General features: G+C 35.3%; 1 protein-coding gene across 1 annotated transcript; it reads right to left on the reverse strand.

Moving 5' to 3' along the window:
• Positions 1-1,224: 1,224 nt before the first annotated feature.
• LOC104883065 (probable ADP-ribosylation factor GTPase-activating protein AGD14) lies at positions 1,225-23,834 on the reverse strand. Its single transcript, XM_057391301.1, is given in 19 exon segments — positions 1,225-2,029; positions 7,065-7,108; positions 7,181-7,237; positions 7,239-7,286; positions 8,706-8,775; positions 8,859-8,965; positions 10,585-10,716; positions 10,954-11,031; positions 11,034-11,203; positions 11,206-11,268; positions 11,271-11,306; positions 11,309-11,517; positions 11,519-11,634; positions 16,737-17,168; positions 17,320-17,416; positions 17,503-17,564; positions 17,724-17,811; positions 18,863-18,924; positions 23,476-23,834. Coding segments are annotated over 19 exon segments (2,022 nt in total). The 5' UTR covers positions 23,572-23,834; the 3' UTR covers positions 1,225-1,974.

A 23,834-nucleotide genomic window follows, 5' to 3' on the forward strand; every position in this document is an offset into this window, starting at 1 on the left:
AAGTGTAACTGTGCAACTCTGCTACTAAAACCTTGGAGCATCTCTTTAGAGATCATAATTTCTTCGTCATGATTTGGTTAACTACCCTGGGTATCCAACCAATCATAAGAAACATTACACCAATTGGGATTTAATAAAAAACTTTCTTAATCTTTCATGCAGAAGGAAGACTCAGACAATCAATCTTCTCTCAATGATGAAGACCCCTTCATTAGCACACTTCTGGTTACATAGAATTGAAATAGTGTTTGTCGCTACCATGAGAGTCATGAATATTTTTGAAGAGATGAATGTCACATTGATAGAGTTTAGAAAGAGGAATGACAAGATCTCCCAATTCGGGAACTCCAAAATCAATCTTGTACTTGGAGTAAAGGTACTATTACAACAAACATGATCACTTGTGTGCAAGTAGATGGCTGCAATAACATGCGTGGAATAAGGGAATAACAACGAAGAAGCAATTAAAGTCTTTGCTCAAACCCCAATTCAAACTGAAGCTCTCGCAATTCATCACTGCAAAAAATTTTGGGCTCAAAGAACAAGAACGATAGCCTCCAAAACGAATTGTAAGGAGGTGATCATCGTGCTAAAAGACAGAAGGAAAGTAGTAAAAGAAATAATGCTATGTTTTGGAATGAGCATTTCATTTCTAAATATGAAATTGGGCCAAATGACATGTTTGAGAAATCCAGGAATTTAGAATTGAAATTGACCCAATTCCAACCAAATTCCAACCTTTATAATAATAACCCAATTTTAAGAATTCTGAAATTCCATGTGCAAGGGTGTATTTGCAAATTCTAAACCCTAACTATTTTCTGCTCTCCTCTTCAAATGTTCAACAAATTCCTAACTTCCTCTCTCCTCAATTATAAGCCCTAGTTTTCTCTCCTCCATTAACTAATTTCTTAACTTTCTTTTCCTAAATTTGAAATTCTTAAATTTACCAAACAATGAATTTGATTTTAGATTCCATGATTTGAGAATACAAATTTCAAATGAATCATTTTAAATAAAATGCTCATTTCCAAACACTACCTAAAGAATCTTATAGATGATATTCATCAACAAGCCATTAGTATGGAGTTCAAGAGTTGTGTTCATGTTAAAAGAAATGAGGTTTCTAAAGCTCATGCTCTTGCTAATAAAGAAAGAAAAGAGTAATAGAGACTTGTATTATTCCTCATTGTCAAAAATAACAAAAACAAAAAAGACGTAGCATTTTCGTCTCATAAGAATATAGGATTGCATAGTATCAATCTGAAATACAAAAAGAAAAAGGCATGATCCGTGATCTACAGTGCTCTAATGTTCAATTTTGGAACTTCAAGACGTTTAACAATACACTGCTTCTATTCAAATGTTGAAAGATAAATAAAATATAAAAAAAAAAAAAAAAAAAAAAAAAAAAAAAAAAGATTTCAATAACTTGGCTACGCGGGTTAACAGCAATCTAGAAAGAACGTACATGTTTCGGTGATTTACAGATGACAAACAATATGTACAGGGGAAATGCATGTGACACCAGAACCGTATAAACTTTTCTAGATAAACACCTATCTCGAGCCAAACAGACTCCAATTCATCCAGATTCGAGCCATACCACGTTCCAAAAGAGCAAAAGCTCTCTGGCAATGTTGTTACAGTCCTTGGGCTTCACCCCAAAGAATTTTGGTCAAGCTAGAACACTCCTTATCAGCTCCCATAGACCCTTATGACCCACCAATAAAATATCGATCCTTTGCCTGTCGAACCCATGGCAAAATGACATGAAAAGCTTGCACGCTAAGTCCGTGCACACTGAAGCTGAATGAACAAAATGTTACAGCTCTTGGACCAGAGGTGGCACAAATTTTGAGCTCACCAATCTGGCACAAACGATCTGGAGGCACCCTTCCTAAAAGAAACCTTCATGGACAATATGATTTATACAAACAAGGAGATGAAAGATGTGGTATCTTTTACCATGAATTATGCAAATGGGTTTCCCCCAACAGAAGCAACAGGTCCATGTGTTGGAACATTCCTGCAGTACAATAAAAACATTTTTATTGCATGAGAGTTCATTACATACACATCTAACACTTGAGGTTATAGTACCAAACAGTCTTCTAAAAGGAAGTTCATTTTATCATCAAGAAACCAAACTGGATTATTTGATAATGTCACCTTCAGTTCAAAGTATCTGCATCCCCACTCCAGTGAAACCAGGAACGTGGGACGTACGGCCGAATCGCGTCCTGAGTCGTTCGTACCGAATCGCAGAACAAACGCGACCCAAATCGCGCGTCTCAGTATGGTGGTCATGGCGTTTCCTTTTTCTTCTTCAAGTGTTCATAATTTTGAATGTGCTTAATTTTGATTTTTGTTATGTTTTTCGAATTTTCAGATTCAAGTTGAAGGTATCCCCGTATTATACGAATGATGATGGAAAGCTGAAAGGTTGAAGATGATGCACAGTGTAATATGAGACAAAAGTACAAACACAACTTGAGAAGCTTTATTGGGGGCCCATCATTTATTTTTTACTGTTTATCTTTCTTTTTTTTTTTTTTTTGAAAAGGTGTGTGGTTGCATTGGGAACTAGCAAGGTTGCAAGTTGCAACTAATATTGAATTTTTTAGCAGTATTAGTTTTACGAGTTAGTAATCATTGGGAACTAGCTATGGAGGTTTTTCTTGTTTTTTCTTTTATCTAATCATATTTTGAGAAATGGATTAATGGTAATTAATATTTTAATTTTAAATACATTTTTAGTTCTGTTTTTTCAGTTTTTTAAAAAAATATATATACTTCCTCAATTTCTTAATAAGTGCAACATAGAGAAAGTGGGGATACCAAGGAATGTAGAGAGAGAAAGTTGGGTCCACAATAAAGTAGAGTAATTCAAGTGATGAAACACAAAAGTTGTGGTCCCCTCTTGCTTTTTGGTGGCATATTTGTGATAATATTAAACTTTTTTTACCATTTTGAGCTTGGTTGCACTTATTGTGACTATTCCAAATAAGGAAAGTGTTGCACTTAATAAGAAACGGAGGTAGTATATATTAAACTAAACATCAAACGTTCCCAATTCACTCAAGGTAGCGTTTTCCGTTTCCGTTTCCGTCCCGCATTTCGTATCGAATTTCGTTCCTTGTATCACTCTTCTGTGGGACTACTATTAATGGTGGATGTAACTGATATACTGTTATGAAATGGCCTGGTGGGAGGGGAAAATTAGTAATACCATTATAAGTTATATTAGACCTTGCTTGTAAGAGAAGATGTCAGAAGTCAGTCAGAGGAACAAAAGGGGATAGGACAATAATTGGTATAAATGCGGAATAGAGAGAAATATTAGAAAATATTTTGCGAGGTTTAAATTCATTTGTCTTTCCTTCAGGAAAGATTCAAGCCTCTCAAATACTTCTGATTTCTAAATTTTCCATTCTATCAAGTCTTAATCTTATTCTCTTCATCCACACATCGGTATGTCAATTCATAGCAGATGCCAGATGGTACCACAGCAGTGCAGTTCTTAGGGAACCAAGCGCAAATGGGATTCAAGCATCAGGGAGCCAAGAATGTGTTCCAGGTGTACTACTGGAGTTTAAACAAACACTGGAGGACATATAAAAGTAGAATTCTGAGTAGCTGGACTGAATAATTGGCAAAGCCTCGTCTCATATCAAACAAACTTCCTCGGCTCTTTTTTTACTTGCAATGTTGGATGTTGGCACAAGAAAGTAGGCGAGGAGAGAATTGGAGAGAGAAAAAAAAAGGGACCCCATGTGCTAGGAGAGAGAAAGACATAATATATTGCCAAAAAAGGATATTGTTCAAGTAGTATCCATTTCCCTAAATGGGAAATGGTGAAAGTAAAAAAAAACGGTGGAAGTAATAAACAAGATACAAGCGAAGCACAGGACAGGACAGAAGCATATCCAAGACGATGATAAGATCCAAATCACCACCACACAAAACGGAACCATCATGGTAATAACCAAGTATGGAGATAATTATTAAAGGCTCGAGGCGCAAGGCGTAAGCAAGGCGCACCATCATGCAATGAAGAACTTTAGGTCGTAGCTTTACAGGTAGTACTTAGTGGCTTTGAGACTAAGTTAGCTAGTTAGTTAGGTTAGAAACTGCATAAATAGAGAAAATTAGGGAAGGGAAAGTATGAATATACTGTTAAGAGTTTTTACTTGGTTTCTTGGTAGAGTTACAAGCCTCTTGAATGCTTGAAGATTATCTTAGTTTATGTAATTTTTCCATCTAATCGAAGTTGATTTATCAGTCCTTAATCGTCAATGGATACTCTTCCTAAAACTGCAAGGTCTCATCTACGAAAGGCCCAAAAACTACCCCCTCATGCACACCTCAAAAAGTTTGAGGCCCTGACACCTACTAATTAATCTAATTATATATTAAAAAAGATAAAACTCAGTACACAAACTACCAAATATCAACATTAAAAATAAGACCACGTATAACACTGCATCAATAAAAAGGGACAGAGGAAGAGAAAATTAGAATCCATTCCAAATATAATTTTTTCAGAAAAAGCATTAGATAAAATAACAAAAGGGGTAGGAAAACATAAATATACATAATACACTAGTGATAGCCTAGGGGAGTTAGTACCTTAATTTCCAATATGGGAAAGACTACTTTGTTATAATCCTTTTTAACCAATATGTAATCATATTTGGTTCAAAATTAAACCTTTTCTTTCTTGCGGAATCTTTTAAAATGATTACATTTTTGCGAAAAATGATTATCATGTATTATCTTCAAAATGGATTATATTTTCACTAGAATACATTTTTCATTTCATTGTTATCCTATAAGTGTTCTCATCTGAACTTGATTTTATGTATATATATATATGTATATGTATATATATATGTACATATATATGTGTATATATATATGTACATATATATATATATATATATAATATATTATATATATATATTTATATATATATTATATATATGTATATGTATATGTATATATATGTATATGTATATATATGTATATATATGTATATATATGTATATGTATATATATGTATATGTATATGTATATATGTGTATATGTATATATATGTGTATATGTGTATATATATGTGTATATGTGTATATATATGTGTATATATAAATAAATATATATATATATATATATATATATATATATATATATATATATATATATATATATATATATATATATATATATATCCCTCCAATCGATACAATTTGACTTTAACACATACCAATACACAAATTTAACTATAGTTTTATTTAATTACTCCATCCGTCCTAGATTGATCAATACACTTTGAACGGTTAATTGACTTCTTATTCTAGTGTTGATCATGAGTAGTTGGATATTTATTTATTATAGCTAGTGGATTATAGGCCTCGAGTTTTTGAAGGTTGAGTTTACCAAGATGTTTGTCTACTATTTTAGGAAGTGTATCAATAATTGTTTGACGAATAATATAAAATCGGAAGTGTATCATTAATATGGGACCAGTGGAGTATCTATTGGCAAAAATTATCAAAAGTTGATATTTTACAAAAATATATGTTGAGTCAAATCCAACATCATCTTATATACTAAGTTACTAGCATTAAAATTTATATATTAGTAAAAAGTAATGGCCAAAGTGACTTTCAAATACCTCACCTCGAAAAGGAGAATATCAAAGAGGACGAAAGAAGAATTATATAGATGACATAAAGAGAAAGTTGATCTAAGAGAGATGGAGATCCAAAAACTCTTTACCAGCAAGGCAGCAACAACACTCAGATGCTCGCTGGTAATCTCTGCCAGATAGTAAGCCCACAGCTATCAAATATAATGAACGAACTACAACCTTAATTCGTGAATTAGGGTCTTTTCCAAATTGGAGATTTGATCTGTGGATGAAACGGAAGATACTTTATGCAACTAAGAGCCTTTTTGCTCAAAATGTATACATACGCTTAGGTAATACTTCCTTTGTTTCTCTTTTAAGTGACTAACTTCCGTTATTTGGAAATGTCACAATAAGTGACTGATTTCTCTAAATGCAGTTCCAAGTTCCATTATTTAATTATTTCACCTACTTATTTCATTCAATACTCAAATTTGATTGGTTAAACAAGTAGTTCCAACTTTCTCTGTCTACCCTCCTTAGGTTTCCCCCCACTTTGTCCCTCAGTCACTTAAAAAAGTCATTTAAAAAGAAACGGGTGAAATTTGGTCATCTTTGAATTCAAATCAAATACCTCGAATGCATCTCTACAATACAATAAGGCATTGCTCCTTGCCCTTCTCCGCATGAGACCGGAGACGCTTTTACCGTGTCTCGTGCTGTAGGTTGGTGCGTTTGTCCTTGATGTATTTTCCTCGGTGCTTGAATTCGCTCTTCGCTTAGGCGTGGTGTTCATTGCATGGAGAAATTTGCAACTAAGTGAGGTAATCTCACACACCTAAAGGAGAAAGGAGAATAGTTTGGTGATGTATGCCCGAAAGGAAGCGCGAGTGTTGCCTGATATTCCTATTGTGCCTCTCCTATTAGGAGGGTTTGTATCATATATCAAACCATATAAGAGAGTATACAGACCACAATGCAGCCCCTTAAAACATCAACCTTTAGTTCACTACTCAGCCTAATTCAAGGTGGAATGTCTGCAAACACCATACCTATGATATTTGGACTTGTGTATTAGCATCAGACCATGTAGAGGTTCAAGTATCACACTACAGTTATGAGGTACTTTTGGTAAATTGAAGAGTCTACCCTAGAGAAGTGGAAAAAGGTGCAAGAAAATGTGATGTCTGGGATCAATTATGAGAAAAGGACTTGGGAAAGGATTCCCCCCATACACTAGCATTTCTTCCTCAGCCATTTTACCACCAAAAGTAAAAGGTAAGGAGATAAAACATTCTCATTATGAACACACCAACATATAGGAGAGAATGGAGACTATCATTTCTCCTCAAGTAATTTTTCAAAAACAAACTACTGATCACAAGCATAAAGAATCTTCTTCAGAATAAATAGTAAGGGAGGAGATATCTACTGCAACTGAGAGCTTGAGCCTGTACTCATGTAGAAATCCACCTGCTAACCAATAAATCAGATTCCGTTGATTTTAATACGCATACATCAAGTGGTGGAAACAAGACAAAGAGTTACCGGAGAAGCCACAGAATTTCCTGGAAACCATGGCTCGTTTATGCTATCATACGAGGGTTAGCGACTTATTGGGAAGTGCAGCTTGAAGAGTACTCATGTCCAAAAACTACAATTATAACACAGACAAAACCAACTTAACCGCATAATCAAGTAAGACCACCTAGCTTTTTCAACACCAACTGAGTCAATGACACCTAACCAATGACAAACCTCATCAGCTGCGAATGTGAATGAAATTAAGAAAAAAACTCTGTAATCTCTTAAGCATCTGAGGGAAAGGGCATATCTAAGTCCTATTTCCGCTAGGACGGAGAGCTAGATAGCATTTTGCCCTACCAATTCAGGATAAGATCCTAATTATGTAATCACCCTTCTCAAAACAGTCTTCCCATTGTGTTAAACAGTTTAAAGAGGCTGATGTCTTATGTCTTAATTGGCTGGTTATTATTTTCTTTTATCTAATTCATCTACATTTATTATGCATTTTTTTTTTCAGTTCCTCTTCTTCCCTGATTTCCCTCCCTCGCTGAATCTGTTCACCATAGCCACCAGGCCCACCACCACATCTCCTCGCAGCTCACCATGTTCAAAACTCTCATCAAATACCATATCAAAACCAATCCATTACACCATTAATACTCATCATCTTCCTCCTCTTCGTTTTTCCCTCTCCCCTCTTCGTTGTCTCTCCTCCACCACCCATTACATATATATTATCACTCTTCCTCAACCCCACTTCCCAGTAGCTCTAATGCGAGCTCACAGACCGACATCTTTCTACTAATTGGCAAGTGGAATGGCAATGTGGTGGGCATTTATGTTGCTAGAGAGGGTAGAATTGGTGGCCTCACTTTCTCTCTCTATGCCTCGCTCTCTCTCCTCGCTGCACTGCCACCGGGAACCACCAACATCCACCACCATTAGCAGCCGACTGCAGCCCTCTCAGACTGCCGCTGCGCATCGACGCCTCACGCAAACTCTCTCTTCTCCCTCTCTGCCTCCCTTTCATCCTTTTTCCCTTCCCTCCCTCCTTGTGCAGGTGGTTGCAATAGGGCTGATTTTGTTCAGGTGGCTTGTTCGGGTCAGGTAGGGTGAGATGGTGGTGGTGGTCTAGCTGTGCGGTGGGCTTGCGGGGATGGTGTGGCGGATTGGGGTTCAAGTGGAGTGGAGGGAGGGAAGAAAGAGAGAGAGGGGTGGGAAAGGATTAACAAACTAGAAACTGGTTCCACAGGTCACTGGTCATCTTGATGTTTTGAAAAGGATACCTATAAAATAGGGATTATTCTATAATAAACAATCATTTGGATTAGAATGAGAAGGCCCCATAATTGGATATTCTGTGTTTTTCCCAACAAAAACTTACTTATTTGCTCTTCACACCAACTATATATTTTACCAAACTAGATTTCTTTTTATATACTTCCTCTGTATTTTTTTTATTGCAACTCATAGCTACTCGTAGTAGGTAACCAAATCAATAACATGCAACTCAAATTCTAAATTCTTCAAAGACATGTGTACCTACCGAATTGTGTGCTTCCAATTCAGAATCAAATGGCACATCAAACGGATTAACAGAATTCGCCGAGCACTTGCTTCATCACTCTGCCAAAACAAAACTCATAAACTTAGAGGAAAGTGCAAGGGATTTCTGTCTAAAATTTGGGGAAAAAAGGACACAAAACCAACCATGAAAGGATGCATTGGTTCAACGAATGATGGTAATATTGGAAATGAGAATCCTTCGGTAGGTGCAATTTGCTGAAGCCCATCTATACTAGAATCCTGCAAATAAAATTCCAGACATGCTTTCAAGAGAAGAAATAATAGTCTATCCGTACCTTTTCTCTCAAACTTCATATAATCTATATATATATATATATATATATAATATATTATAATATATAATATAATATTATTTATATATATATTTATATATATATATTTATATATATATATATATAGACGTAGGATACATTGAAAATTAACTTTAAGCTAAAAACTGAAAACCGATTTTTTTGCTCATTTTGTGTTTTTGCTCATTTTATGTTTTTGCTCATTTTAAGAAACTTCTACTCAATTTAGTAAATTTTCGCTCATTTTACGAAATTTTTGCTCATTTTATGTTCAATTTTCAACACAAGGAGTAGTTTTCACGTGATCCTATATATATATATATATATATATATATATATATATAGAGAGAGAGGCAAGATCACATGAGAATGCTCCTTACATGAGAAATGAGAATGAATCTCAATCACACGATTGGTTTAGAGTTACAACACTTATTCATTAGAGTTATATCCCTCTAAAAAATTTTGAATTCAAAAAAAAAATTTTTTTTTTTTGAATTTTTTTTTCAAAATATTTTATTTTTGGAGTTACATCACTTTTTCATTAGAGTTACATCACTTATTCATAAGAGTTATAGCGCGTAAAATTCATTCTCATTTCTCATGTAAGTATAAATTCTCATATTAATTTTACGCGCTATAACTCTTATGAATAAGTGATGAAATTCTAATGAAAAAGTGACGTAACTCCAAAAACAAAATATTTGGAAAAGAAAATTCAAAAAAAAAAACAATTTTTTTTTTGAATTCAAATTTTTTTAGAGGGATATAACTCTAATGAATAAGTGTTCTAACTCTAATCCAATCGTGTGGTTGAAATTCATTCTCATTTCTCATGTAAGGAACTTTCAGAAGGTTTCTAATTAGATTTCTAATCACAGTATTTCATTTAAGTATCGTGTGTAATATTCTTCCTTGTACACGCATTTTTTTTCATTTCCATTCGAGCCAGAACCTAAGTTTTAATGAGGTTGAATCACTTTTCTTCTTGACTAACCCCTCCCTTCTATTTTTTGAGCATTGGATTTTTTTTCACATCAAAAAAGAGATACAAAATGCTAAAAACTGGAATGAAAAGCGTCCATAGTCTACTGGATAGGACGTAGGTCTACTAAATCTTTGGTATAGGTTCAAATCCTATTCGACGCAATTTATTAACATATTTTTTTTTAGATATCAATATAAAAAGGGTTTTTTTTAATACTAAAAAAATTTAAAAAGGATCCATTTCTTTATCCTTGTGAAAGGATAAAATATATATTGATTCATATTTGCAAAGATAATGTTCCTATTTTAATTTGATATTTCGATAAATGATTATTCGATTCTTTTTCCCTTTTCTTTTTAGATCAAAATTCCTTGATTCTTAGGCTTCGACGAAATCGGAATAGCTCCTATACTACTACATTTCATTTGTATGAAATTCGAATGGATTCTACTATTTCTTGTTGATTCTTAAAAGGGGGCCATTTGTTTGGGTATTATATGGACCTCTAAGCTAACCATAAAGTGAAAAGGATGAAAACCCAGCATTAAAATAAAAATCACCTGTGAAGTTTTCAAGCCAAAAAATAGATCAGTACTAGAGGACGTATTGTCGAAAGAAACTTGTGAATTCAAGCCTTGCATGTCTATACTGTGGGGCTGTTGTACATTGGCTTCATCAAAGGCTTTCCACACCTGCCAAGCAGAGTATCAGATAAACATAATCAATTGAAAATTTCCTCTCTTTCGAACAGATAGAAAGTGGATCTATTGATAGATAGCGGCAGAACAACAGATTTACATCAGTTAGGAGGATGACGGATAAAAGGAAGTGGGAGAAGGTTTCGTAGCATATCCAAGTAACTAAATCAAGCACATCAAGTCTCATCAACCAAAGAATCATATATACATGTAACATACTCAGGAAATAACCTGACTACTTGGCATGTTGGCAGGTTCATGAACAGTCTGCAGGCCCTTCAATGGATAGACACCAAAAACGGAGTGATTGAGTGGAGGAACTCTGGAATTCCGGCCCACTGCAACCCGGCATTTGAGGATGGAACATAATTTAAATTTGATAAAGTAATTCCACCTTCTGATCCAGCTTCGAGCCAACAGTATCCACGTATTAGTACCAGGATATCACCATGCTGAGGCGCATCAAATGTGGCCCACCCTCATTACTTGGTTCTGATGACTCGGGTAGCTTTTTGTGTAAATTAGGAACAGTAGGATTCTGAGATTCTGAGGAAGGAAACTCGAAGATGAGGAGCAGGATGTTTGGGGAAATTTTTAGACAAAGCTGAAGAATCTGCAGGAAATTGAAACAAATCCACTGATGCAACAGATTCAACTCTTGATGCTTGAAACAGATCAAAACTCAGAGCTGAATTCGGTGCCGGCATTCCTGATGCATTCTCAAAGAAATTCAATCCACCAACACTTTCAACAGGCAACTGTGAGGGAGATAGAATGGTAGAGACTTTATTTGAGTGTGGCATTTGAATGATTGGGCTCCGGAAAAGCATCAAACGAACTACCAGAATCAATTGATGGAAGAGACGCAGAATTCTTCTCAAATGATCCATCACTCACTGAAGACATAGTTCTCTGCAGGAAAACATTACTGTGGATTATAAACATAAAAACAGTACAGCTGCATCCAAAATTCTATATACAAGGCCTCAGCATACAAATAAACATAGCAAAGATATAATGAAACTTACTACACTGAATTTATATACTCCCTCGGTTTTTATTAGTTTACCCGCTTGTTTGGGCATAGAATGAGTCATAGAAGGAAAGAGAAAGTATAAATTTATTGCCATATTGTATTGGAATAATGTTGTGGGCTAAGAAAAGTAGAATGATAAGGTAAAGATAATAACAATTTGTGAAAACATTCCGAAAACAAATTAAAAAGAAGTGGGTAAACTAATCTGGGAAAATCCAAAAAGGAAAGTGGGTAAGCAAATAAGGGAAAATCCAAAAAGGAAAGTGGGTAACCGATAAACTAATAAAAATCAGAGGGAGTATCACATTTTGCATAATTCAGTATTCAAGCATGCCACCCTGGAGCATATCGTTACAAATTAAGCACTATATAACTTAAACTGAGTCAGATATCCCGTCCAATCCCCTTCGCAACAATAAGATTATGTTTCCGAGGCATTTCTATTGTTCTTCACAATAGGGAGATATTGTACCTTATTTTCTGCTATTAATGCGCACAAGATCACAATTGAGTGATTCAATGGGGCTTATTTCATACAAATCTTGAGGCCAATGGCCTCTGCTCTTGTTTCTGAACGTGGGTTAGTTTTTTATATCAGGCGTCTCAATAGTGATACATACATCATTGTAACTTAGTTGTCAGCAGTTTCTACATCTGAAACTCTCGAGAAGAATTTGCCGGAGGAAACTACAGCATCTAAATGCAATAATTTCATAAGAATCCATCTGGTTTTATTTCGTATTTTACACTCCTGTCCAGACTCACCAAACTGCACACACAGACTAAACCCTTCTAGAAACAAAAATATGTACTGTGAAAGAATGGAGCAGTTAGCTGATTAGCTCTACCTAGGACATCTTTGCAATTCACTGTAGTTACAATTTACTATTGACTTCTGAGTCGACTGTTTACACTCCCCTGAACAGCTTTAGAAATGGTCGACAAATCAACAAGTTTAGTAATCAGTCACCTTGGTCACCTGAGATTTCCTCCAACATTTCCATTTGCCTCCTTCACCTCCTTGTAATCACTTATATTGCAACAGTGATGACCTTTCCCACCAACTACCCCACTCTCCCATTCTGATAACTGATGAACACATAAGTTTCTGAAACACAACTATTGCTCCCAGGTCACAATCATATTTCCTTATTTCACAGACCAGAAAAGAGAAATCAAGGAAAAGTAGTAGAGGATGGATTTGCAAGCTGATAATGTAGTGTGGGCCGTGGGTATTAACCTATGAAGGTTTATGCCAACAAACATTTTCTGCCACACTAGAATAGAGGGAGGAATGTCAGACCACAAGCATACCATACCAATACCATAAATGATAATCCTCAGTCCTATATATATATACACATAGGAATAGGATCACGTGAAAACCACTTCTTATGCTGAAAACTGCAACATAAAATCAGCAAAGCGTTTCTTAAAATGAGCAAAAAGATAAAATGAGCAAAAAGTTCTTAAAATGAGCAAGAGCAAAAATTTGTCAAATGAGCGAAAACATAAAATGAGCAAAAAAACATAAAATGGAAAGAAGTTTGTAAAATGAGCAAAAATTTCGTAAAATGAGCAAAACTTTCTTAAAATGAGCAAAAAGACCGGTTTTTAGTTGAAGGTTAGTTTTCAGTAGAGCCTTCCCCTATATATATATATATATATATATATATATATATATATATAGGGGAAGGCTCTTGTGAGAACGCCTCCTTTATGTGAGAACACTAACTTATGCGGGACCACATCCTATGTTCTATAAATTAAGTGATATATTCTGAAATATGTCTTCTTCTCAAAGACTCCATTATAGTTTCAAACTCAAATTCAACCTAGTTCTTCACAAGTATTACTAAATTCTTTATTAAATTTTCTGAAATTCAATCTTTTTACCTCGCATTCATTAACTACGGATTTATTTCATCTCTCTCCCCTATAAGATTAATTTTCTCTCCTCAACAATACCCATTTTTTTCTTCAAGTAGACTTAGCTGAAACTCCAAGTTCAACTTCAATCAAGTTTTTCACAAGTGCAACGAAAATGATATGAGATAGGGTGTATATATGTTCTACAAAATGGTGTACATGTTCTAAAATTTTATTGGAATTAATTTAGGATGGACTTGTAATCATGTATAACATAATTGAAATCATTTATAGCATGTTAAAAACAATTTAGAACATACTTGAAAAAACTTAGAACACACTTAAAATAATTTTAGAACATACTTGAAATAATTTAGAACATAAGCTTGAAAATTTAAAAACATGTATATATCAATATGTGTATATGTGTTGATTAGGTTCTTACATAAAAAGACGTGTTCATTCTAAAAATCATAGCATATGTTCTATAAATTATTGTTAAAAAAACATGTTGCATATGTTCTAAGAAGTGTTTGTTTTTATCCATATGAGCCACGAAGGAATACAAACAAGGGGAGGGGGGGATTCGAACCAGTGACCTATCAGCACCTCAATCTTAACCACTAGGCCAAGACATCCTTGGTTCTTCTAAGAAGTGTTGAATATATTCTAAAAAAAATTATTAAGTATGTTCTAAAAAGTATTGCATATGTTCTAAAAAGTGTTTTGTATGTTCTAAACATAAATTTGTTCTCACATAAAATATATGTTCTCACATAAGTACTCATTCTCACTGCATCCCGTAACAAAATAGATGTTATACTTTGACTTTTACGTTTGTCGATACAGTACTTTGACCATTGATAACATTAACTGTGTATTAGTAAAAATTATAAGAAGTTAATATCATGAATGTATAAATTGAAAAAATCCAACAATATATCATATAGTAATGGTCGATTTTATCTAAACTAAGAAATGCATGGTCAAATATAATAGGAGAATAGTGCAATTTTCAAATTGTGGCATCTTTTTTGTTACGGAGGAAGTACATAAGTACCTATAATGATGAACAAGAAAAAAAGATACAAATTCACAAAATCACATCCCTCTGCCAAACATAAGTACCTATAAGTACCTAATACCTAATATGAAATTCCAGCAGAGAGCCTAGGCTAATACTCCCATCTTCAAATATCTCCTTCATGTCCTTCGCCAAACACATAGCCCGCCGCCCTCCTCAATTATGTCATACTAGCTCCCATGGAACCTATAGCTGTCTTCAGTATACAAGTGCAAAACCTACTCGATTTGCTGTTCCAGATTTATGATGCGCTCAGTGGCCGAGCTAGAAATTGTATTATTCCAGGGAGGGGAGCAAACGAAAGTTAACAAGATGTTAACATAAGAGACATATATACTCTATGAGTCCTACACTATCTCTAAAGTTTGACATATATGCCAAACTTGACCACTAATTTCCCCATCAATCAGAGCAATTTCAAGCAATAAATTATCTCATTGTGTTCTTTACCAAACACAAGTGTTTCTACACTGAGAAAGCCATATTTTCAGACAAAAATAGGTTAAAAGCACTAATTCAAAACCATGTCAAATAGACAAAAAATGTTGTGCTTCATTTAGCTTTAGTAGGTTTAGGTCAAATATTGAATTTCTATTATTTTCCAAAAAAAAAAATAGGAAAAATGATCCGAGTCCTTATTCAAGTACTAGAAAGATCCAACGGCAAAGCTCCAACTTTGCTCAAGAGCTTGCAAGGCCTAAGAGTACAGCCTCTGCATGCACAAATCTAGCATTGATCATTAAGTAGACCAGCATATTAGCCCCTCATCAACCCTCAAAAAGGGAACAATGTCCCTCCCATTCCATGTTTTGGCAGTATGACACCACCACCATCAAATTACGAAAGCATGACAAGCAAAGGTTACCAAAATCCCAGTCCTTTGACTTGCCTTATGGACATCACATCCCACGAAGGGAGTGTGAAAGACTTGACGCTTCCCTTCTGGCATGCATATGCTCAGCGTTACCTGGTTTGCAGGTCGGACCCACAAACTACTAAAGGTGTTGACGTGACAACTCCCGAATTGCAGGGGAAAGTGTGACTAGTTTGCTCACGGAAGGAAACCTGTTGGGGTTTAGCTTTTCCAAGGAGTGGAGAAGGAGAAGGAAAAAAAAGCACTAATTAATTTTTCATCTCAAAAATTGGTCCTTGCGCTTCCTCTCTTTCTTGCTGAGACACTCCACTAGTCTACTATAAATTATTTTGTTTTCTTTTGTCTGTAACTCAGCAGATCTACCCACTTTTTTTAGGGAATTCGTGCCCCTTTTATCAGTATTGACAGGAGTATCTAACTATCATAGACAAATGACGAATATTACAGGCTACAACCCAACCCTGGCACTCTGTTCTTTATCTTTTTTGATGTATTCTAGATTTCTAAAATTCCTACTAATTTCCAAAAGTAACCGATAAGTAATTTACAACTTTACGCTTTCCCAGTTCCCTATACCGAGTACTAAACAGTTTCAAAAATTACAAAACCCTGTTACATCCCTGCTCCCATTTTTTAAGACGTGATTTGAGCTCTCTCGCACCTATCATACCCAAATTCCACTAACAGTAGCATTCTGCATATCAGTTCCCAACCCCAAATGGAATCAAATACATTCGTCATTTTGACGTAACATTCATATGCCCTCTCTACTACAAACACCTTGCTTGCCTGCATGTATGCCCTTAAGGATGAGGAGACCTTCTAAGAAGTCAACTTGGGCCGTCGATGAGTGTTGTGACACAACTTGTGACGTCGTCAAGGGGAAACTAACTTAAGTGCAAACAAGCCACAAAGTGAAACATCCTTGCAACAAATGCTTGCCAATGAATAAGTGACGGTCTAACTAACACTTGTCTTCTTGTTCCTATTGCTATCTAGCTTCTTAACTAGTCATGCTTAAGCGTGAGACTAACAAGATTGAACAAAATATTCCACAAACATGTATTACAATCCCTCCAATCAAGCAGAGATTCAATGACATATAATCGCATAACTGTTGGAAGTTTCAACCAGTTGAGTTGAAAGATAACCTGTGGTCGTGGTAATGGAATGTCTCTCTTTGCAAATGTTTCCGAATACGTGCGATTGAGGCCATCAACAATTTCCCTAGAGGAATCAGAGGTAGGACTTGAAAACCCATCATCGGTCTGAAGATTTGGTGACTGTGGTGCAGACTTGAATGGATCACCACCGCTTGACAAGGAGTAGTCTGAAACCCGTGAGCTCGATCCTTCATTTGCAAATCTGTCCTCATACAGATGCTCACTTAGACGACCAGGACTATACAAGAAGCTTGCAGCCTTCCTCTCAAATAGATTGTGATCTGAGCCAGGCTTTCTAGTAAGAGAACCCACTTGCTTTCTGTTTAATCGGTCTTCATACTGGAAATCATAAGGCGGACTTTGAGAGAAAGAGTGATATGAACTGGCTCTCCTGGTCTCATCTCCAACATTTCTTTGGATCTAACATATACAAATGAAGATTAGTGATACTTTACATATATAACTACATATTAAAATAATAAAAAAACCGGAAAAAGAGAACAAGAAATTAATTTTCCACCAAACAAACTTCTAATTTAATACAAATAAAGAAACCACAAGAAAAATTCACCTGCATGTCCCTAGGAGGCTTCTCAGAATTGTTTCCTCCAGCATATTTACGATCTATATAGACAGCCTTAATGAACTCTCGAACCTTGTCAACATTACTGCATAAAAGAAGATAAACAAACTGTAGAATCTTCCATACGATGATGTGTAACATTTAAAATTTTAAACACAGAATCTCTTTTACCTGCTGTTTGGCTGTCTCTGTCTGTCCAGATCCCAGTCCTTCAAATATATTTCCCTTGCTCGCTAAAAACAGTTACCTCTTTATAAGTGCACATATGCACAAAACAAACAAAAAAAGAGATTCTCTCTCTCTCTCTCTATATATATATATATATCCATATAGAGAGAGAGGAGGGAAGGTAATTATCGGAAACAAGATCAGTGTCAATAACTCCTATTTACCTGATTACCACCATTTTGAAGTGCTTCAACTTCCTGTAAAGTAAACTTAGACATTGACACGGACTTCACACGATGAGTAAACTCACGACTGTGGATAGGGAAAAAAAAACATCATTAATCATGCAATAGCCTATAAGCAAGCATAGTGGAAGAAAATATGCAACATAAGAGATGCATGTTCAACATTATTCCAATGCCTCTGAACAGGATCTAGTACTGGGAAACAAATATGAGAAATGGCCAGCGACCCATACAAGCCACTAAACAGGTTGCATAGACAGTAATGTCCATCGCATATAAAGCCGATGCACCAGAGGCAGTAAAAACTGTCTATATGTAAAAGCCAAAAGCATGGATTGCAGAAAGCATCACAGACTAATATTGCTAACAGCGAAGAAAATATACGACTGGAAAAACTATGATAGCAAGTAAATGATACTCTCGGAAAAGAATACAGGATAGTTTGTTACTTCATTATAGACACTAAGTAGGTAAATTAGGCATCAAATGTAAGGCTGCATTGCTACAGTAGGAACATGAACCAGAAAGCAAGGACATTATCCACTTCTAGAATCCCAAGTTATAGATACCCAGAGTTGTGTTGACAAGGGATGGAAGAAGACTAGAATCTTGCCTATTAACCGCTAGACTGACAGACTTCATTTCTGGATGATGCAGACTGAGTTTTATTCTCTTAAGGGAATCATCTTGTTTGAAAGCAAGATTTGAGCATCAGATAACAGCAGATTTACTTAACAATCACAGCAACTCCAGTAGAAGAAGACTGCAAATAATCTCACTAACTGGGAACTGTAAGAACACTTGAAGTAGATTGGACAGTGTAGAGGCAGAGAGAGAAGTCTCCTGGCTGCATATACCCCATGTTTGGGAATGTCACCGTCATTCTGGCCTTCTGGGTGCTATCAAAAATTAGCAACACTGCTGGTGTTTTTTTTTTCATATAGGTATACTGGTACAGCTACCTATGGAGTCAAACATGCATTCAAATATTTGCCATAACTTTTAAAGATATACAGCCACCTCAATAATGTAAAAAATAGTTTTTAAATAGGAATATATACAAATCCATAGTGGTCACTCATGCTAAATAGTTCCCAGAGCAGAAAAAAAAAACTTACTGTATTCCGCTACAAATCATGCAAACAAATGTCCAAAAATTGGTGCAAACATATTGAGGACCCTGCAATACAAGAATCAAAGCATGTTAAAAATATATAGATTAGAGTTAATAGACATAAGTTTCCTCATAGAAATATATGTCAGCTTTATAGAAGATCAGGGTTCTGGTAGAACAAGTAATATACCAGATATGACAATCAGCTCTTCTCTGACATCAAAAATAAACTCACAGACACAAGAGAGTATTCAGAATTCAAACAAGAACAGATACCATACAAATATAAATCATAGTCTTCAATTTTGAACAGTCAATTAATAAACAAATAGAACGACAAGGAAAGAAAAAATGACAGTGTATGGAACTGAGCAAATATGAATAATATTCAAAAGAGAATCAGCATGAAAAATGAAGCAGGCAATATTGGAGAAGAATGGAGACTCAGAGATTGTTCCAAAAAGACTATCACCTGTAAAACTTCTGAGAATAAGCGACTAGTATTGGAGAAAAAAATTTGGTAGTAACAAAAACAGAAGTCCACAAAACAAATAAATTAATAGCAGCCATAGAGAAAAACAGAAAAAAAAAATCCACAATAAAGATTATTAGAAATCATAATTTACAATGGTAATAAGGAAAAAGAACGAAAAGATAAAAGGTAAGAGAAAAGGACAGAAGTTCTACACCAGAAAGATAAACAAAGCACAAACAAGCATTATTAAGTGGAACCTACATATCATAGAATGACTAAAACATAAGAAAGTAGAAGATGTGAAAACTCTTTGACACAAATCCTAGAGCACCACAAAAGTCCCATTCAGATTTTATTCTTTTTTACGAGAACGTAACTTTCAATAAATAGAGAAAATAACGGACACAAAGTAAGGGGACGAAAAGTGCACCAAGAACCAAGCCAAAAGAATTTGGAGGAAAATCAAAATACATAAATTGTAATCTCGCAATACATCAAAAAGGGGGGAAAGCCCCGTGAAAAGAAGACCAAAAAAGCAAAACATCACTCGCTCCCCGAAAGTAACCTAAGAGGATTCACGACAATAGAATATCCCATATTCCCATCATTCTTTAGCATATCTGAAATGGCGAAATACGCAACCTACCACAAAACTTATGCCCCTTACTCCTTCCAAATTCACCGAATTAAAAAATCTGTAAGACTATGAAGAATAAAAAGGGATTTCCGATGGATCAAAAAAATCAAAAAATCTTTGCCAAAGAAACATCACCCCCTGATGGTGCAGAACCATATGCTTTACTGTCTTCTCACCATCAAGACACAAAGTACAAAGATGAGAATATAAAGCCAAGTATGGCCTTCGAGCTAGTTACATAAGCAAAAGAGAAGCAGGGGCTAGTGCAAAATGCCACAGCAACTTCTGCACCAAAGAGATATTCTTATAGACACAAAGATATCGAAACCCCACACTGCTCTCCTCTTCAAACATAGACCGATGAATAGAATCACATTTCACAAGATAGCTCTTCTCCTCACCAACCTTAGACCACATAAACTTTCTCATAAGGCTCTCTAACCTCGTAGCAACTAGCTACAACCATCAAAGGTCAACATTATGGACACTAAATGAGAATCGTGCGACCACGGATAAGGATAAGCCCTCTGGCTCTTACATATTGGACTAGACAAGACCGTGGAAAGGCTATGTTCTCTTCACCTTATTTCAAGAACTTATTGTTGTTAGTTACATATCAAATCAAGCGAGGCCAGAAATTTTCAAATCAAACTAGATCAGACCTTATTTCAGTTTACTAATTAGAAAATATCTCTAAGTTCATATTAATAAAAATTATAAAAATAGGATTTTGAAATCTAAATGTTGAGACAAACCAACAAGATCCCCCATGAATATGTTTTTCCTTATATATTGGCACAAAAACGTGGTCAAAGTTCAATCAAATTACAAGGTAGACCAATCAAACCAAACCAGATTATAAAAAATCACACCAGAGCACCATGTTTCGGGTGAAGCGAACATAGCCTAAATCTTTATTAATTCTATTATTAGCAAGGTATCTTGTCTAGTTTAGTGACCTCCCTCCTTATGTCTTAAACCTTTACACTCCTCAATTCCCTAATGCTGATACTTTCTGCATTGGGCATTGGAGTTCCTCTGCTTCATGTGAGCAAACCATCTATGAGTTCTAATCTTGCATATCTAACTGTACATCAAAGAAGCCCCTCCCATTTCTTTATGTCTCCTTCATTTTTTGTATGTACTTAATTCTAACATTTAGTCCACTATGCTTTTTTTACAACAAAAAAGATTCCATCAATATGAGTACTACAAAACCAACAAGACAGAACAACTCCATTTCAAAGTGATTGTCCTATTTTCTCCTAAACCGACAATCCTTAGTTCTACTATTCTTCTATTGTGAAGTGTAGCGTCTCCGGAGTGCTCTTTGCTTATACATGTGGTAATGACCTTCTAAAGAAATGTTGTCAAAACCACATCCATGCAAAGGAAAATCGAAAGCCTAAAATAAAATAAAGTGGTACGACGTTTGGTAGTGAAAGCCCAATATTAGAATTCGAATATTGCAATGAGAAATAGACTTGTAGGTGAGCTTGAAACTAACGATTTTTAAAAAAAATCTCACCTACTTTCTACTTGTCTCTCTCAATTAACCCTTATGGTGGGACCCACGTTTTGCAAGTTATGAACTACTAAGCGGGTTTAAAGTGAGTTTAAAGTAAGTCATTGAGGCTAGCTAAAAGTTAATACCCCCTAAAGTAGCGACCTAGACATGTAAATCAATAGTTCGAACTTTTTAAAAACTATCACCCAAAGTTCAGAATGCTATTGTCAATTTTTCCTAATTCGAATTTAAATCTAATAATTTCCCCCCACTCCCTCATCCATAATCGTTTACAGTCCCACGTAAAATGGACCAGTCCATAGAAAGAAGGGAAAAAAAGGCTTACTTAGTGCCAAAGAATCAAAATTTATTACACATGTGATTTAGAGTTGTTCATGGACGGGACAGCCCGTTATGCCCTCCCAACCCGATCCGCTAAAATTGCAGGCTTGGACAACAAAACTTTGAAAAAAAATTCTAAATGGCCAGGCCAAACCCAGCCAGCTAATATTAATAGACGGATATGGACAACGCCAAATATACCGTGGGCAAGCCCGCCCGACCCGTTTATCATAATATCTATTTTCTATGAATTTTTTTTTTATTCTTACTAATTTAGTGTTGATTTATCTTTTGAAATATATAGTTTATTTGCACTAATATAGCTTTAGGTAATATACAATTATCTTTATTCTTACCTTTATAACTTAATTTGTTAATGATTTGTCGTTCTCTAATATTTTTGTTCGAAATTTTTTTAACTTTCTCTTTAACTTATGTTGTGATCATATATAATTTTTTTAACTTTTTCCTATTTTAACCAAAATTATATTTTAATTTATATATATTAAAGGAAATTAACTAGAGTTATTCGAAAAAATAAAAGTATTCATAAGCCCGTTAGGCCCATGGGCAAGTCTGCCCGTTTATAAGGGCGGGTCATGGACAAGTAGTTAAGCCTGGATAAAAGAGCTTGGACTAGGCATGTTAGGCCCGTTGAACAAAAATTTTAAGTTCGGCCACACCAGCGACCCGCCCAAGCCCGCAAATGATCACCCCTAATGTGATTCAAGTCATCGGGTCAAGCTGGTGTGAATCCGACCCATTGGTCGTGTCGGACATAATTTGAAAATACGGTTTTGGTCACGATTGCGGTAACGGTCATCGTAATGCGGGAACGGGGATGATGCGATTGTCGTACCGTTGCAACTTAAACCATGAAATTTTTCTAAAACCCGCCTAAACTGCGGTTTTTAACACCTTTACAATACGGGTAATATCGGTTCGATAGATGTGAAAACCTTTAGGATACGGGCGATACGATACGATGCGGCCTTGTTTTGACACTATGGTGTCGGATTCAAGGTGAAAAGTTCAACCCTAACCCAACCCATCTAATAAATGGGCAGTGTTGGTCAAAGGGCTAGACCAAATCCGCTAATTTTGTATCGGGTCAATTTCCACTATCAAGAGCTATTACTTAAACAAGCATATGCTCAAATGGAGTATCTTCGCTTTCCTCCCCAATTTAACCTTATAATTAACACTTGTAGTCGTAACTAGTGGTACTTCCTTGCTCTTGTATAGCTAACAAATACCTTAACACTTTCTCTTCCTTTTTAGTATTCCTTCACCCAAAAGTCTTTCCTTGAAAACCCCTTTTGTTTTCCTTACTTTCTTTTCTTTGTTGATGGTTAGGCTGTATAAGCTACCAATAGTTCAAACTTTACTCTATGATTAGAAATGCAAGTAGTACCAAATTCCTCTACCCAAACCCCATTAAAACCTCTAAACCACCAAAAAAAACATGCATTAAATTCGACACAAATCCCGTATATAATTCCAACATGATTAGAACCCAAAATCAACCAAATACTTCAACTTTCCAGCTAATTCAGTTCAAATAAATCCAAAAGGAAAAAACCAAAACACAAAATGAATTTAAAAAAAGCAAAAATAAGTAGTAAAATGAAAATCGAGAAGTAACAAAATATGTACCATGCTATTGCAATTGATGCAACGTCGATTAGGTGGCAACTTCAAGAGACCTCTAATGATCTTCTCATTTCTCTCTTCTTCTCTTCTGCTACTCATTTTTCAAAAAATAAGATTTTGTTAGGATATTGAAACCCTAGTAAGTTGAAGTTACAAATTATTTAGGATCAAAGGGTGAAATTTCCAAGATGGGATAATTTGAATTGAAAATTTTAGGGGTTTTGTGATTGTCACTCGAATGAGTCCAAAGAAAAAGTTTGTGTGGTCTTTGCTCGTAAAGATTGAATGATAATTTGAAATGGTATGTTTGGTTGTATTATTTTAATAATAAGAGCAAGAACTGTCCCCACCTCATACAAGTT

The sequence above is a fragment of the Beta vulgaris genome, chromosome 8, assembly GCF_026745355.1.
Source record: "Beta vulgaris subsp. vulgaris cultivar EL10 chromosome 8, EL10.2, whole genome shotgun sequence".
Classification (NCBI taxonomy): domain Eukaryota; kingdom Viridiplantae; phylum Streptophyta; class Magnoliopsida; order Caryophyllales; family Amaranthaceae; genus Beta; species Beta vulgaris.